General features: G+C 47.7%; 1 protein-coding gene across 2 annotated transcripts in view; it reads left to right on the top strand.

Moving 5' to 3' along the window:
• LOC118936482 (E3 SUMO-protein ligase PIAS1-like) overlaps window positions 1-16,196 on the top strand; it is a 122,435-nt gene extending 106,239 nt beyond the window's left edge. Inside the window, exons 5-14 of one of the 2 annotated variants that reach the window (XM_036981423.1) lie at window positions 3,135-3,225; window positions 5,780-5,914; window positions 6,706-6,811; window positions 7,089-7,162; window positions 7,525-7,685; window positions 11,031-11,167; window positions 11,474-11,663; window positions 11,923-12,062; window positions 15,171-15,211; window positions 15,347-16,196. In XM_036981423.1, the coding sequence (XP_036837318.1) occupies window positions 3,135-3,225; window positions 5,780-5,914; window positions 6,706-6,811; window positions 7,089-7,162; window positions 7,525-7,685; window positions 11,031-11,167; window positions 11,474-11,663; window positions 11,923-12,062; window positions 15,171-15,211; window positions 15,347-15,742 (1,471 nt within the window). In that variant the 3' untranslated portion in view covers window positions 15,743-16,196. Of the gene's footprint in view, window positions 1-3,134; window positions 3,226-5,779; window positions 5,915-6,687; window positions 6,812-7,088; window positions 7,163-7,524; window positions 7,686-11,030; window positions 11,168-11,473; window positions 11,664-11,922; window positions 12,063-15,170; window positions 15,212-15,346 lie in introns of both variants that reach the window. The other variant, XM_036981422.1, reaches the window with a different exon arrangement.
• Window positions 16,197-19,074: the final 2,878 nt, after the last annotated feature.

Below are 19,074 nucleotides of genomic sequence, written 5' to 3'. Positions count from 1 at the left end.
AAACTACCAGCCCAACCACGAACACAACCATGTTTATAACCACACAACATAAACACGTTACTATAAACTACCAGCCCAACCACGAACACAACCATGTTTATAACCACACAACATAACCATGTTACTATAAACTACCAGCCCCACCACGAACACAACCATGTTTATAACCACACAACATAAACACGTTACTATAAACTACCAGCCCCACCACGAACACAACCATGTTACTATAAACTACCAGCCCCACCACGAACACAACACAACCATGTTTATAACCACACAACATAAACACGTTACTATAAACTACCAGCCCAACCACGAACACAACATAAACATGTTATAACCACACAACATAAACACGTTACTATAAACTACCAGCCCCACCACGAACACAACACAACCATGTTATAACCACACAACATAAACACGTTACTATAAACTACCAGCCCCACCACGAACACAACACAACCATGTTACTATAAACTACCAGCCCAACCACGAACACAACCATGTTTATAACCACACAACATAAACACGTTACTATAAACTACCAGCCCAACCACGAACACAACAAAACCATGTTTATAACCACACAACATAGAACATTTTTCCCTCAAACCTCTTGATAAGAAATAAAAAATGTTTTATTACGACAAATAAAATAATGAATGAATTTCCATGAATTGGAAAGTAAAAATGTATCCCACACCAGGATGTTTCCATGCAAACAACATGTGTGTTTCCTCTGACACGTTGGTGCGACTGGCTGGCCCGGCTGGTTTCCAGGTTAAGTGGGCATTGTGTCAAGAAGCAGTGCAGCTTGGCTGGGTTTCGGAGGACGCACGGCTCTCGACCTTCGCCTCTCCCGAGTCCGTACGGGATGAGACGAGACTAACTACCAATTGGATAGCATGAAATTGGGGAGAAAAATAGGGAATTTTTTTATTTTATAAATTGCCGTACTAAAGTGTTTCAAAGATAATTCCCACCAGAAGGTGAAATTATTTTGAAAAATGTTGGTTGCAATGAGGATAGAAACATAACCCTGACATCTGTCTTAGGGGGTGGAAACATAACCCTGACATCTGTCTTAGGGGGTGGAAACATAACCCTGACATCTGTCTTAGGGGGTGGAAACATAACCCTGACATCTGTCTTAGGGGGTGGAAACATAACCCTGACATCTGTCTTAGGGGGTAGAAACATAACCCTGACATCTGTCTTAGGGGGTGGAAACATAACCCTGACATCTGTCTTAGGGGGTGGAAACATAACCCTGACATCTGTCTTAGGGGGTGGAAACATAACCCTGACATCTGTCTTAGGGGGTAGAAACATAACCCTGACATCTGTCTTAGGGGGTGGAAACATAACCCTGACATCTGTCTTAGGGGGTGGGAACCTAACCCTGACATCTGTTTTAGGGAGGGATTAGGGGGTGGAAACATAACCCTGACATCTGTCTTAGGGGGTGGGAACCTAACCCTGACATCTGTCTTAGGGAGGGATTAGGGGGTGGAAACAACCCTGACATCTGTCTTAGGGAGTGGAAACATAACCCTGACATCTGTCTTAGGGATCTGAAACATAACCCTGACATCTGTCTTAGGGAGGGGTTAGGGGGTGGAAACATAACCCTGACATCTGTCTTAGGGGGTGGGAACATAACCCTGACATCTGTCTTAGGGGGTGGAAACATAACCCTGACATCTGTCTTAGGGGGTGGGAACCTAACCCTGACATCTGTCTTAGGGGGTGGGAACCTAACCCTGACATCTGTCTTAGGGGGTGGAAACATAACCCTGACATCTGTCTTAGGGGGTGGGAACATAACCCTGACATCTGTCTTAGGGGGTGGGAACATAACCCTGACATCTGTCTTAGGGGGTGGGAACCTAACCCTGACATCTGTCTTAGGGGGTGGGAACCTAACCCTGACATCTGTCTTAGGGGGTGGAAACATAACCCTGACATCTGTCTTAGGGGGTGGGAACCTAACCCTGACATCTGTCTTAGGGGGTGGTTAGGGGGTGGAAACATAACCCTGACATCTGTCTTAGGGGGTGGTTAGGGGGTGGAAACATAACCCTGACATCTGTCTTAGGGGGTGGTTAGGGGGTGGAAACATAACCCTGACATCTGTCTTAGGGGGTGGTTAGGGGGTGGAAACATAACCCTGACATCTGTCTTAGGGGGTGGAAACATAACCCTGACATCTGTCTTAGGGGGTGGAAACATAACCCTGACATCTGTCTTAGGGGGTAGAAACATAACCCTGACATCTGTCTTAGGGGGTGGGAACCTAACCCTGACGTCTGTCTTAGGGAGGGATTAGGGGGTGGAAACATAACCCTGACATCTGTCTTAGGGGGTGGGAACCTAACCCTGACATCTGTTTTAGGGAGGGATTAGGGGGTGGAAACAACCCTGACATCTGTCTTAGGGAGTGGAAACATAACCCTGACATCTGTCTTAGGGAGTGGAAACATAACCCTGACATCTGTCTTAGGGAGGGGTTAGGGGGTGGAAACATAACCCTGACATCTGTCTTAGGGGGTGGGAACCTAACCCTGACATCTGTCTTAGGGGGTGGGAACATAACCCTGACATCTGTCTTAGGGGGTGGGAACATAACCCTGACATCTGTCTTAGGGGGTGGAAACCTAACCCTGACATCTGTCTTAGGGGGTGGGAACCTAACCCTGACATCTGTCTTAGGGGGTGGGAACATAACCCTGACATCTGTCTTAGGGGGTGGGAACATAACCCTGACATCTGTCTTAGGGGGTGGGAACCTAACCCTGACATCTGTCTTAGGGGGTGGGAACCTAACCCTGACATCTGTCTTAGGGGGTGGGAACCTAACCCTGACATCTGTCTTAGGGGGTGGAAACATAACCCTGACATCTGTCTTAGGGGGTAGAAACATAACCCTGACATCTGTCTTAGGGGGTGGCCAATGCTGGATGCAATTGAGATGAGCTGTGCAGGTGAATTTTGCACGTATTGATGGTTTACCGAGAGATCAGCTGGCCATAATCTAGTGGCCATTCTTCATTGCAATATGCCCATTATTGTGTGTGTGTGTGTGTGTGTGTGTGTGTGTGTGTGTGTGTGCGCGTGCGCGCGCGCAGGTTTTGTCTCTCTGAGACGAGTTGTCCTCAGGAAGACCACTTTCCGCCCAATCTGTGTGTGAAGGTGAACGGGAAGCCATGCAACCTCCCGGTAAGAAACACAACTCCACACACTGTGCAGTACTGCTAGTTACACACTGTACAGTACTGTTAGTTACACACTGTACAGTACTGCTAGTTACTGTTAGTTACACCCTGTACAGTACTGTTAGTTACACACTGTACAGTACTGCTAGTTACTGTTAGTTACACACTGTACTGTACTGTTAGTTACACACTGTACAGTACTGTTAGTTACACACTGTACAGTACTGTTAGTTACACACTGTACAGTACTGCTAGTTACACACTGTACAGTACTGCTAGTTACTGTTAGTTACACACTGTACTGTACTGTTAGTTACACACTGTACAGTACTGTTAGTTACACACTGTACAGTACTGCTAGTTACTGTTAGTTACACACTGTACTGTACTGTTAGTTACACACTGTACAGTACTGTTAGTTACACACTGTACAGTACTGCTAGTTACTGTTAGTTACACCCTGTGCAGTACTGTTAGTTACACACTGTACAGTACTGCTAGTTACTGTTAGTTACACACTGTACTGTTAGTTACACCCTGTACAGTACTGTTAGTTACACACTGTACAGTACTGCTAGTTACTGTTAGTTACACCCTGTGCAGTACTGTTAGTTACACACTGTACAGTACTGTTAGTTACACACTGTACAGTACTGCTAGTTACTGTTAGTTACACACTGTACTGTACTGTTAGTTACACACTGTACAGTACTGTTAGTTACACACTGTACAGTACTGCTAGTTACACGCTGTACAGTACTGCTAGTTACACACTGTACAGTACTGCTAGTTACTGTTAGTTACACACTGTACTGTACTGTTAGTTACACACTGTACAGTACTGTTAGTTACACACTGTACAGTACTGCTAGTTACTGTTAGTTACACACTGTACTGTACTGTTAGTTACACACTGTACAGTACTGTTAGTTACACACTGTACAGTACTGCTAGTTACTGTTAGTTACACCCTGTGCAGTACTGTTAGTTACACACTGTACAGTACTGCTAGTTACTGTTAGTTACACACTGTACTGTTAGTTACACCCTGTACAGTACTGTTAGTTACACACTGTACAGTACTGCTAGTTACTGTTAGTTACACCCTGTGCAGTACTGTTAGTTACACACTGTACAGTACTGTTAGTTACACACTGTACAGTACTGCTAGTTACTGTTAGTTACACACTGTACTGTACTGTTAGTTACACACTGTACAGTACTGTTAGTTACACACTGTACAGTACTGCTAGTTACACGCTGTACAGTACTGCTAGTTACACACTGTACAGTACTGCTAGTTACTGTTAGTTACACACTGTACTGTACTGTTAGTTACACACTGTACAGTACTGTTAGTTACACACTGTACAGTACTGCTAGTTACTGTTAGTTACACACTGTACTGTACTGTTAGTTACACACTGTACAGTACTGTTAGTTACACACTGTACAGTACTGCTAGTTACTGTTAGTTACACCCTGTGCAGTACTGTTAGTTACACACTGTACAGTACTGCTAGTTACTGTTAGTTACACACTGTACTGTTAGTTACACCCTGTACAGTACTGTTAGTTACACCCTGTACTGTACTGTTAGTTACACACTGTACAGTACTGCTAGTTACTGTTAGTTACACACTGTACTGTACTGTTAGTTACACCCTGTACAGTACTGTTAGTTACACACTGTACAGTACTGTTAGTTACACCCTGTACAGTACTGTTAGTTACACACTGTACAGTACTGCTAGTTACACACTGTACAGTACTGTTAGTTACACACTGTACAGTACTGTTAGTTACACACTGTGCAGTACTGTTAGTTACACCCTGTACAGTACTGTTAGTTACACCCTGTACAGTACTGTTAGTTACACACTGTACAGTACTGCTAGTTACACACTGTACAGTACTGTTAGTTACTGCTAGTTACACACTGTACAGTACTGCTAGTTACTGTTAGTTACTGTTAGTTACACACTGTACAGTACTCCTAGTTACACACTGTGCAGTACTGCTAGTTACACACTGTACAGTACTGTTAGTTACACACTGTACAGTACTGTTAGTTACTCCTACTTACACACTGTGCAGTACTGCTAGTTACACACTGTACAGTACTGCTAGTTACACACTGTACAGTACTGATAGTTACACACTGTACAGTACTGCTAGTTACACACTGTACAGTACTGCTAGTTACTGTTAGTTACACACTGTACAGTACTGTTAGTTACTGTTAGTTACACACTGTACAGTACTGTTAGTTACTGCTAGTTACACACTGTACAGTACTGCTAGTTACTGCTAGTTACACACTGTACAGTACTGCTAGTTACACACTGTACAGTACTGCTAGTTAAACACAGTACTGTTAGTTAAACACAAACCATACATTCAATTACAATAAACATTTGATTGAGATGTGGTGTGACTTTTCCCCCTCTCTTTCTCCCCCCTCTCCCTCCCTTTCTCCCTCCCTCCCTCTCTCTCTCTTTCCACCTGTCTCTCTCCCTCCCTCTCTCTTTCTCTATCCGTCTCTCCCCACCTCTCAGGGTTATCTTCCTCCAACGAAAAACGGTGTGGAGCCGAAGCGCCCCAGCCGGCCCATCAACATTACCTCAGTGGTCAGACTATCCACCACAGTCCCCAACACCATCGTGGTGTCTTGGACCTCAGAGGTTGGAAGGGTAAGATATGATAAGATGATACATTTAAAATTATCTTCATTTGATTGTTGTCTATCTTAATTGTAAACATTTATAGAAAACATTTAGTTTCTTTCTGACCTTTTTATTATTATTTTGTTGTTGTATTTTTATATATTTTTTTTTTATTTAATGTTTTAAATGTTTTTATTTGTTTATTATTGCCCCCTTTTCTACCCAAATTCCTGGTATCCAATTGGTAGTTAGTCTTGTCCCATCGTTGCAACTCCCATACGGACTCGGGAGAGGTGAAAGGTCGAGAGCCACGCGTCCTCCGAAACACGACCCCGCCTAGCCGCACTGCTTCTTGACACATTGTTCGCTTACCCCGGAAGCCAGCCGCACCGATGTGTCGGAGGAAACACCGTGCACCTGGCGACCGTGTCAGTGTGCACTCCCCCCGGCCCGCCACAGGAGTCGCTAGAGCGCGATAGGACAAGGACATGCCGGCCGGCCAAACCCTCCCCTAACCTGGGCCAATTGTGCACCGCCTCATGGGTCTCCCGGTCGTGGACGGCCCAGGATCGAACCCGGGTTTATAGTGGTGCCTCAAGCACTGCGATACAGATGTCTTTAGACGTCTGCGCCACTCGGGAGGCCAATTTATTTGATGCTTTAAGCACTTAGACTTTACTCTTGTAAGAAATGCTCTGTATAAATAATGTTTTGGTTTGGTAAGAACAGTGGGGCAAAAACACATGAATAAAAGTGCAGTGATCCGGATGAAAAAGAGAGTGATTTTAACAACCCTACAGCACCTTCTGTGTTTTCAGAGCTACTCTATGGCGGTGTACCTGGTCAAGCAGCAGTCGTCCACAGTACTGTTGCAGAGACTACGGTCCAAAGGCATCAGGAACCCAGACCATTCCAGAGCACTCAGTAAGGGTTGCCAGGACGACACACTGTTTACACTGTTAGCACTGTTAGCATGCTAGGTTAAATGTATGGCTCTGGCTGAACGGGTCCATGACACACGTGTATCTAGCTACATGTTTAGTTCTGGCCTGTTGAAACCAGGCATCTCGTTCTGTATTGTCATGGCGCTCTGTACTATATTCCAAGTGAAGTGTTCATGTACTGTAGAGGCTTGTGCAGGTCTTGTATAGGTGGTCATGATTGCTGCTTCTTCTTCATGCTGTTCTCTGTCCCCCTGCAGTCAAAGAGAAGCTAACCGCAGATCCAGACAGTGAAATCGCCACCACCAGCCTGCGTGTGTCGCTGCTCTGTCCGGTAAACACACACACTCTGTGTTAATACCCCTATTACTGTGCTTTACTGTGTGTGTCCCGACTTGTCTCAATACCCCTATCACCGTTTAACTACTGTGTGTGTGTGTGTGTGTGTGTGTGTGTGTGTGTGTGTGTGTGTGTGTGTGTGTCTGTGGTGTGTGTGTGTCTGTGGTGTGTGTGTGTCTGTGGTGTGTGTGTGTGTGTGTGTGTGTGTGTCTGTGGTGTGTGTGTGTGTGTGTCTGTGGTGTGTGTGTGTCTGTGGTGTGTGTGTGTGTGTCTGTGGTGTGTGTGTGTGTGTCTGTGGTGTGTGTGTGTCTGTGGTGTGTGTGTGTGTGTGTGTCTGTGGTGTGTGTGTGTGTGCAGCTGGGGAAGATGCGTCTGATGATCCCGTGCCGGGCACTGAGCTGTTCCCACCTGCAGTGTTTTGACGCTACGCTGTACATCCAGATGAATGAGAAGAAACCCACCTGGGTTTGTCCCGTCTGTGATAAGAAAGCCCCCTACGAACATCTCATCATTGACGGGTGAGACCCACAAGCCTGTACCAGCTCTTAGTGTCTCTATTTAATACAGAACATAGTGGTCCTACGGGCCTTTCAGAAAGGATTCAAGCCCCTTCACTTATTTCACATGTTGTTGTGTTACAGCCTGAATTTAAATGGATTTACATTATTTTTTTAATTGTCTCTGGTCTACACACAATACTCCATAATGTCAAAGTGGAAGTATGTTTTTTGAAATTTGTAGTAATTAATAAAAAATGAAAAGCTGAAATGTCTTGAGTCAGTTAGTATTCAAACCCCTTTGTCATGGCAAGCCTAAATAAGTTCAGGAGTCATAATAAGTTTCATGGACTCAATAATAGTGTTTAACATGAATGACTACCTCATCTCTGTACACCACACATACAATTATCTGTAAGGTCCCTCAGTCGAGCAGTGAATTTCAAATACAGATTCAACCACAAAGACTAGAGAGGTTTTCCAATGCCTGGCAGAGAAGGACATCTATAGGTAGATTGGTAAAAAATAAATAAAATAAAAAGCAGACATTGAATATCCCTTTGAGCATGGGAAAGTTAGTAATTACACTTTGGATGGTGTATCAATACACCCAGTCACTACAGAGGTACAGGTGTCCTTCCTAACTCAGTTGCCGGAGAGGAAGGAAACAGCTCACGGATTTCACCATGAGACCAATGGTGACTATAAAACAGTTACAGAGTTGAATGGCTGTGATTGGAGAAAACAACATTGTAGGTACGCAACAATACTAACCTAAATGACAGTGAAAGGAAGGAAGTCTCTACAGAATTAAAATATTCCAAAACATGCATCCTGTTTGCAACACGGGACTAAAGTAATAATACAAACAATGTTGCAAAGCAATTATATTTTTGTCCTGAATACAAAGTTTTATGTTTGGGGCAAATTCAATACAACACATTACTGAGTACCACTCTCCATATTTTCAGCATAGTGGTGGTTGCATCATGTTATGGGTATGCTTGTAATCGTTAAGGACTGGGGGAGTATTTCAGGATAAAAAATAAACTGAATGGAGCTAAACACAGGAACAATCCTAGAGGAAAACCAGGTTGTCTGCTTTCCACCAGAGATGAATTCACATTTCAGTAGGACAAAAACACAAGGCCAAATCTACACTGGAGTTGCTTAACAAGAAGACAGTGAATGTTCATGAGTGGCCTAGTTACAGTTTTGACTTAAATCTACTTGAAAATCTATGGCAAGTCCTGAAAATGGTTGTCAAGCAATGATTAAAAACCAATTGACAGAGCTTGAAGTATTTTGAAAGGAATAATGGAAAAATGTTGCACAATCCAGGTGTAGAAATCTCAGAGACTTACCCAGAAACACTCTACTGTAATCACTGCCAAAGGAGCTCCTGCAAAGTATTGACTCAGGGGTGTGAATACTTATGTAAGTGAGATATTTCTGTATTTCATTTTCAAAAAATGTGCAAAAATGTCTAAAAACATGTTTTCACTTTGTCATTATGGGGTGTTGTGATGTCATTATGGGGTGTTGTGATGTCATTATTGGGTGTTATGATGTCATTATGGGGTATTGTGATGTCATTATGGGGTATTGTGTGTGTGTGTGTGTGTATGGGTGAGGGGGGGTATCTATTTAATCCATTTTGAATTCAGGCTGTAACATAACAAAATGTGGAATAAGTCAAGGGGTATGAATACTTTCTGAAGGCACTGTTGTATACTGTATGCATCTATGTTATTATACCGTATCACAGAAACTTGCGGCGGAGTCTGCCCCTACAATTTTGTGCAGATTTTCTTAATTTCAGGCTGGAAAGAAGCACATCATCTGGGAACGTGCCACTGGCCACTGTATATTCCTCTGGGTTTAGTTTCTTTATTTTCTGTGCCCAGTTTCAGACTTTAATGGTCACATCAGACCTGATGGGTTTAAAATGTGTAGCCCAACAAGTCTTTACATGGCCCCAGTTGCAACCAACTTATTTTTCTGCACAAATTCAATATTCACCCATAGGGTGACATTTTGGGTGAGCAGTGATCAAAATAATCAGGAAGTTGAGAATAGTTGATTAGCAGCATGAATTTGTGCTTAGCTGGGGGGTTGTTGAGTTGAACGGTCTGTGGTTGTGTTCTTCAAACATGAAATGGTATTGAATCCAGATAGTCACATCCAACCATAGGACGGGATTCCGCTAGTTGACCAACAGTATGTACAAAAACAACCTTCTCAGTTATACTGTATACAGGTCCACTCTATTCAGTTATACTGTATACAAGTCCACTCTATTCAGTTATACTGTATACAAGTCCACTCTATTCAGTTATACTGTATACAGGTCCACTCTATTCAGTTATACTGTATACAAGTCCACTCTATTCAGTTATACTGTATACAGGTCCACTCTATTCAGTTATACTGTATACAAGTCCACTCTATTCAGTTATACTGTATACAGGTCCACTCTATTCAGTTATACTGTATACAGGTCCACTCTATTCAGTTATACTGCATACAAGTCCACTCTATTCAGTTATACTGCATACAAGTCCACTCTATTCAGTTATACTGCATACAAGTCCACTCTATTCAGTTATACTGTATACAAGTCCACTCTATTCAGTTATACTGTATACAAGTCCACTCTATTCAGTTATACTGTATACAAGTCCACTCTATTCAGTTATACTGTATACAAGTCCACTCTATTCAGTTATACTGTATACAAGTCCACTCTATTCAGTTATACTGTATACAAGTCCACTCTATTCAGTTATACTGTATACAAGTCCACTCTATTCAGTTATACTGTATACAAGTCCACTCTATTCAGTTATACTGTATACAAGTCCACTCTATTCAGTTATACTGTATACAGGTCCACTCTATTCAGTTATACTGTATACAAGTCCACTCTATTCAGTTATACTGTATACAAGTCCACTCTATTCAGTTATACTGTATACAGGTCCACTCTATTCAGTTATACTGTATACAAGTCCACTCTATTCAGTTATACTGTATACAGGTCCACTCTATTCAGTTATACTGTATACAAGTCCACTCTATTCAGTTATACTGTATACAAGTCCACTCTATTCAGTTATACTGTATACAAGTCCACTCTATTCATTCCTACAGGAGAGATTCAGATGGTCTTTTCTATTTTATACAATCTGTAGTGTATAGATGTATTTACACACACCAAGTAAACAACGTGAATAACACTGTACACACAATGACTGTAACACAACGTGAATAACACCGTACACACAATGACCGCAACACAACGTGAAGACATTGCATGTACAGTATACCTTCACACTGTTGTTTCTGTGTGTCTGTCTTGTCCAGGTTGTTTATGGAGATCCTGAACAGCTGTGTAGACTGTGATGAGATCCAGTTTAAGGAGGATGGCTACTGGGCCCCCATGAGGACAAAGAAGGAAGTACAGGAGGTCTCGTCAGCCTCCTACAGCAACGGACTGGAAGGTGAGAGAGGCGGTGTGTAAGGGCAGGCTTTTGGTCCAGCCCTGCTGCTTTTAACATACCTGATTCCACTACTCTGTTCATTGGACCTTGTATCAGAATGTGTGTTAGAACAGTGCTGGAACAACAGGCTGCAAACCCAGTGTCTCTCGTTGTGTTAGATGATATTATTCTGGCTTGTTATCATTACGCTATATGTCTCATGACTATTCCACTGTGTTGCCACTTGCTCTAGGCTGGGGTGTGTAAATCACTGCAAAATAGGCTAGCTATATTGATTTGATTGTTTCCCGTGTCTCTCTCCCCCAGGCTTGCACCGGTCGGCGGTAGGGGAACAGAGGAGCTCGTCGTCCCACAACGGGGGCAGTAGTAGGATGAAGGTGGAGGTGATCGACCTGACCCTGGACAGCTCCTCAGAGGACGACGATGATGACCAACCGCCCCTCAAGAGGCCCTGCCCCTCTCTGTCCCCCACCTCCCCTCCCATCGTCAACAAGGGGTGAGGCCCACCTCCACCAATACACCTCACACCAATCTCACCCCCCTCGCCCCTCTCGCCTCCCTCACCCCTTTCACCTCTCCTTCCCCTCCCGCCCCTCTCTCCCCTCCCTCCCCTCTCATCCCTCATACCCATTTCGCACCTCTCACCCCTCTATCATCTCTCGCACCTCTCACACACCTCTCACTCACCTCTGTGTGTGTTAATATTCTCTCTGTCTGTCTCTCTTTCTGTGCTGTGTGTGTGTGTTTGTTTGCAGAGTGTTGAACCTGCACCACCAGGTGTCCCCAGTGAGCCGGACCCCCAGCATGCCGTCTGTGGACACCAGCTACATCCCCCCTGTACCTCCCCTCATCCAGGACTACCGTCCCTACTACCACGCCCCAACCCAGCTCACAGGTAACACACTACCACGCCCCAACCCAGCTCACAGGTAACATACTACCACGCCCCAACCCAGCTCACAGGTAACATACTACCACGCCCCAACCCAGCTCACAGGTAACACACTATCACGCCCCATCCCAGCTCACAGGTAACACACACACTACCACGCCCCAACCCAGCTCACAGGTAACACACTACCACGCCCCAACCCAGCTCACAGGTAACATACACACTACCACGCCCCAACCCAGCTCACAGGTAACACACTACCACGCCCCATCCCAGCTCACAGGTAACACACACACTACCACGCCCCAACCCAGCTCACAGGTAACACACTACCACGCCCCATCCCAGCTCACAGGTAACATACACACTACCACGCCCCAACCCAGCTCACAGGTAACACACTACCACGCCCCAACCCAGCTCACAGGTAACATACACACTACCACGCCCCAACCCAGCTCACAGGTAACACACTACCACGCCCCATCCCAGCTCACAGGTAACATACACACTACCACGCCCCAACCCAGCTCACAGGTAACACACTACCACGCCCCAACCCAGCTCACAGGTAACATACACACTACCACGCCCCAACCCAGCTCACAGGTAACACACTACCACGCCCCAACCCAGCTCACAGGTAACATACACACTACCACGCCCCAACCCAGCTCACAGGTAACATACTACCACGCCCCAACCCAGCTCACAGGTAACATACTACCACGCCCCAACCCAGCTCACAGGTAACACACTACCACGCCCCAACCCAGCTCACAGGTAACACACTACCACGCCCCAACCCAGCTCACAGGTAACACACTATCACGCCCCATCCCAGCTCACAGGTAACACACACACTACCACGCCCCAACCCAGCTCACAGGTAACATACACACTACCACGCCCCAACCCAGCTCACAGGTAACACACTACCACGCCCCAACCCAGCTCACAGGTAACACACTACCACGCCCCATCCCAGCTCACAGGTAACACACACACTACCACGCCCCAACCCAGCTCACAGGTAACACACTACCACGCCCCATCCCAGCTCACAGGTAACACACTACCACGCCCCATCCCAGCTCACAGGTAACATACACACTACCACGCCCCAACCCAGCTCACAGGTAACACACTACCACGCCCCATCCCAGCTCACAGGTAACACACTACCACGCCCCATCCCAGCTCACAGGTAACATACACACTACCACGCCCCAACCCAGCTCACAGGTAACATACTACCACGCCCCAACCCAGCTCACAGGTAACACACTACCACGCCCCAACCCAGCTCACAGGTAACACACACACTACCACGCCCCAACCCAGCTCACAGGTAACATACACACTACCACGCCCCAACCCAGCTCACAGGTAACACACTACCACGCCCCATCCCAGCTCACAGGTAACACACACACTACCACGCCCCAACCCAGCTCACAGGTAACACACTACCACGCCCCATCCCAGCTCACAGGTAACACACACACTACCACGCCCCAACCCAGCTCACAGGTAACACACTACCACGCCCCAACCCAGCTCACAGGTAACATACACACTACCACGCCCCAACCCAGCTCACAGGTAACACACTACCACGCCCCAACCCAGCTCACAGGTAACACACTACCACGCCCCAACCCAGCTCACAGGTAACATACACACTACCACGCCCCAACCCAGCTCACAGGTAACACACTACCACGCCCCAACCCAGCTCACAGGTAACACACTACCACGCCCCAACCCAGCTCACAGGTAACACACTACCACGCCCCAACCCAGCTCACAGGTAACACACTACCACGCCCCAACCCAGCTCACAGGTAACATACACACTACCACGCCCCAACCCAGCTCACAGGTAACACACTACCACGCCCCAACCCAGCTCACAGGTAACACACTACCACGCCCCAACCCAGCTCACAGGTAACACACTACCACGCCCCAACCCAGCTCACAGGTAACACACTACCACGCCCCATCCCAGCTCACAGGTAACACACACACTACCACGCCCCAACCCAGCTCACAGGTAACACACTACCACGCCCCAACCCAGCTCACAGGTAACACACTACCACATCCCAACCCAGCTCACAGGTAACACACTACCACGCCCCATCCCAGCTCACAGGTAACATACACACTACCACGCCCCAACCCAGCTCACAGGTAACACACTACCACGCCCCAACCCAGCTCACAGGTAACATACTACCACGCCCCAACCCAGCTCACAGGTAACACACTACCACGCCCCAACCCAGCTCACAGGTAACACACTACCACGCCCCAACCCAGCTCACAGGTAACATACACACTACCACGCCCCAACCCAGCTCACAGGTAACACACTACCACGCCCCAACCCAGCTCACAGGTAACACACTACCACGCCCCATCCCAGCTCACAGGTAACATACACACTACCACGCCCCAACCCAGCTCACAGGTAACACACTACCACGCCCCAACCCAGCTCACAGGTAACACACTACCACGCCCCAACCCAGCTCACAGGTAACACACTACCACGCCCCAACCCAGCTCACAGGTAACATACACACTACCACGCCCCAACCCAGCTCACAGGTAACACACTACCACGCCCCAACCCAGCTCACAGGTAACACACTACCACGCCCCAACCCAGCTCACAGGTAACACACTACCACGCCCCAACCCAGCTCACAGGTAACACACGCATACACAACCACACACATTACCACACACAACCATACACATTACCACGCCCCAAACCAGCTCACAGGTAACACACATACACATACACAACCACAAATATACAACCACACACACACAATACCACACTTACACAACCACACATACACAACCATACACAACCACACACACACGCATACACAATCACACACACACCAACCTAGTACAACACACTGCCTGGACACATTTCTTCAGGAGTCTCCTCAGGGTCTGTGGAGACCAGTATGTCCCTGTTTACAGTAAACACTAACTTGTCTGTGTCAGTTGAACCTGTACTGATCATGGTTCATTGTGAATAAAAATGAATGACCGTATGTTGTGTTTGGTCCATTGTTTTATTCACAGATGTGAATTTCTTCTCCTTTCTACAAGGGGACAACCATCAGGTATGTTTTAGATGGAACCCCCCCTGTAGGCCTCCTGAAGTCAACACTATATATAGCCTCTAAAGATGTCCCCAGAACTTGGGTTTGGTAACAAGATGAATATAAGTGAATGTACCTGTTTGTCCTCCTCTGAAGCATTACAACATGGTGATGGCCGCCGCCGCCGCCGCCTCGGCCTCAGACGACCACGAGCTCCTCCTCAACCACTTCCGTCCCTACACCACCTCTTCCTCGTCCCAGCTGTTCCTGGACCAATCTGGGGCGCCCTCCTCTGGCTCGCTGGCGCCCGTCAACGGTGGTGATGGTGGAGGAAACAGCAGCGGTGGCAGCAGCAGTAGCCTAGTGTCCTCTAGCAGTCTGAGAGACACTCACAGCACACACTCCACACACTCTCACACACACCCCACGCACTCACACACACACCCCACGCACTCACACACACACCCCGGCGTAGGAGGTCGGTCCAGTGCTGATGTGACGGCGGCCGCATCCCTCTACGGGGCCGTCCCCGACGTGATCTCACTAGACTGACGATTTTGTTTTCGGCGACTAGCGACTGACTCCGAAACAGAGGGTTTGTTGGTTGTTTAATGGAGGATGCAGTCATGACTACTAAACTGACGCAGAAACAGTTTAACGGTCCCACCCAGTCTACAGCTCTGGTTTTGAGTTGTGTCGTTAAGGCTGACTCCAGAACAGTGGAATACCTGTCTGTGGCGGAGCCGGTCCCGAGGTGTCGTTTGACTGGGCTGACCCAGGAACAGTTATAAAGTCACACCCCACAGATGGTTGGGATTGGCACCTAGTGTTGCTAGTTACCGGTTGGTAGCTGGCTCCCTGACGACATTCCACTAGACTGATATCAGAGAGGTCTATGGGTTTCATCTCTGACGTCGACAGACTGGACCTAGATCAGCTCCCTGCCGGTACCTACCAGAAACGCTAGCCGTGCAAAAACGGAGGAAGGCTCTTTTTTTTTTTTTTTACGAAAAGAGTAACGCTGTGTACAGAGAACAAAAAGTATATTTTCTCTTTTTACTTTTGTATATTAATTAATTGAAGAATTTTTCTGTCCCGTAAGTAACTTCAGTTGCTATTTTGAAGTGGAGACTGAAGATGTATCCACACACCTATACATACGTTTCCCCTCGATAAAATGAACTTTAATATCTCATTACATTTCTTTGGTTTTTATCCTGTTAGATCTGATGGGGATTTTCCTCACACATTCATGGCATTACCTCTTGACATTTTCAACTCTCTCTACTCTTCATTTTTGAAATCACAGTTGAATTTGTTCTCCAAGACAATATATTTTCCCTGGTTGACTTGTTTGTTACTGTATAATTTGTTTTGGTATTCTGCGTTCTAAGTTATATGTAAGATATATGAATAAGTCTCTCTAGATAAGTGGATCTGCTAAATGACGTAAACATGCATTCCCTAAGGACTTCAGGTTGATGCTGTGGGGAGTGTACAGCTAGGTGGGTGATATTAGACATTTCTGATTTTCGTCTCTGTTAAGGGCCAGTGCCGTCAGAATTCTGTTTCCAGGTGTTTTTATCATAGTGCACAACGGCTGATGAAACTAGCATGGTAAAAGTGTGAGAAAAAAAACGTAAATCAGTTTTATTTCCTGATAGTTGCTGGATGAAAATACAATCTACACAGGGCCTTCTAATCAGCAGGTTTGTTTGGGTGGGAATTTCGGCTTTACACGGTGACATCACCATGTGGTAAATTTGTTGCTAGACCAATAGCAAAGAGACTTCCAAACCCTCTCTGCCAATAACAGCTCGTGTTCAGTTCCCCCCCTTTACATGGTGACATCACCATGTGGTAAAATGGTTGCTAGACCAATAGCAAAGAGACTTCCAAACCCTCTCTGCCAATAACAGCTCGTGTTCAGTTCCCCCCTTCCCACTCAGACCACTCCCAGACCAGTCTCGGCTAAATTCTTGCTTTAGAGCGGGTTTTTTTTCTTCCTAAAAAGCCATTTTTGCCCATTTTTATGGACATCTATTACAGTAAGGTGCTTCATGTTACCTAGAAATTATTTGATATCGATATATAAACGGCTGCATTGGGCCTTTCATTCCCCCCCATTCCCCCCCCCCCCCCCCCCCTTCAATTGACCATCTGTGCAGTCATTATCATTATGCACAACATTTCAATTTGGTAGACACAGAATGCCTATTTAAGTTGAGAAATACTCCACAGTAATTTCATGCTTTTATTTGAAACCTCGTTATATTCTGTTATTGCTTTGGTTTTGTTTATTCAACCACATTTGTCACCTTTTGCACAAAACCAAAAATGAACTCAACCCCACACAGAGTGCATGTGTATCTGGGCTCTACATATCAGTCAAGTATCCTCCACCTATCACACACTCTTCCTCTCTGTTTTCACCTGGTTGTTTGTGAGACACTCCAGCTAAAGTCATAGCAGAGAGGAGTACCCCGTAGAGGTGGAGGGGAGTACCCCGTAGAGGCGGAGGGGAGTACCCCGTAGAGGCGGAGGGGAGTACCCCGTAGAGGTGGAGGGGAGTACCCCGTAGAGGTGGAGGGGAGTACCCCGTAGAGGTGGAGGGGAGTACCCCGTAGAGGTGGAGGGGAGTACCCCGTAGAGGTGGAGGGGAGTACCCCGTAGAGGTGGAGGGGAGTACCCCGTAGAGGTGGAGGGGAGTACCCCGTAGAGGTGGAGGGGAGTACCCCGTAGAGGTGGAGGGGAGTACCCCGTAGAGGTGGAGGGGAGTACCCCGTAGAGGTGGAGGGGAGTACCCCGTGGAGGCGGAGGGGAGTACCCCGTAGAGGTGGAGGGGAGTACCCCGTAGAGGTGGAGGGGAGTACCCCGTAGAGGTGGAGGGGAGTACCCCGTAGAGGTGGAGGGGAGTACCCCGTGGAGGCGGAGGGGAGTACCCCGTGGAGGCGGAGGGGAGTACCCCGTGGAGGCGGAGGGGAGTACCCCGTGGAGGCGGAGGGGAGTACCCCGTAGAGGCGGAGGGGAGTACCCCGTAGAGGCGGAGGGGAGTACCCCGTAGAGGCGGAGGGGAGTACCCCGTAGAGGCGGAGGGGAGTACCCCGTAGAGGCGGAGGGGAGTACCCCGTAGAGGCGGAGGGGAGTACCCCGTAGAGGCGGAGGGGAGTACCCCGTAGAGGCGGAGGGGAGTACCCCGTAGAGGCGGAGGGGAGTACCCCGTAGAGGCGGAGGGGAGTACCCCGTAGAGGCGGAGGGGAGTACCCCGTAGAGGCGGAGGGGAGTACCCCGTAGAGGTGGAGGGGAGTACCCCGTGGAGGCGGAGGGGAGTACCCCGTGGAGGCGGAGGGGAGTACCCCGTGGAGGCGGAGGGGAGTACCCCGTGGAGGCGGAGGGGAGTACCCCGTAGAGGTGGAGGGGAGTACCCCGTAGAGGTGGAGGGGAGTACCCCGTAGAGGTGGAGGGGAGTACCCCGTAGAGGCGGAGGGGAGTACCCCGTAGAGGTGGAGGGGAGTACCCCGTAGAGGTGGAGGGGAGTACCCCGTGGAGGCGGAGGGGAGTACCCAGGACCGGGGAGGGGAGTAGAGGTGGAGGGGAGTACCCCGTAGAGGCGGAGGGGAGTACCCCGTAGAGGCGGAGGGGAGTACCCCGTAGAGGTGGAGGGGAGTACCCCGTAGAGGTGGAGGGGAGTAGAGGTGGAGGGGAGTACCCCGTAGAGGTGGAGGGGAGTACCCCGTAGAGGTGGAGGGGAGTACCCCGTAGAGGTGGAGGGGAGTACCCCGTAGGGGTGGAGGGGAGTACCCCGTAGAGGTGGAGGGGAGTACCCCGTAGAGGTGGAGGGGAGTACCCCGTAGAGGTGGAGGGGAGTACCCCGTAGAGGTGGA

The sequence above is a fragment of the Oncorhynchus mykiss genome, chromosome 6 (genome assembly GCF_013265735.2).
Source record: "Oncorhynchus mykiss isolate Arlee chromosome 6, USDA_OmykA_1.1, whole genome shotgun sequence".
NCBI lineage: Eukaryota > Metazoa > Chordata > Actinopteri > Salmoniformes > Salmonidae > Oncorhynchus > Oncorhynchus mykiss.
The sequence above is the reverse complement of the archived record's forward strand: the minus strand, read 5'-3'. Positions and strand labels throughout refer to the sequence as shown.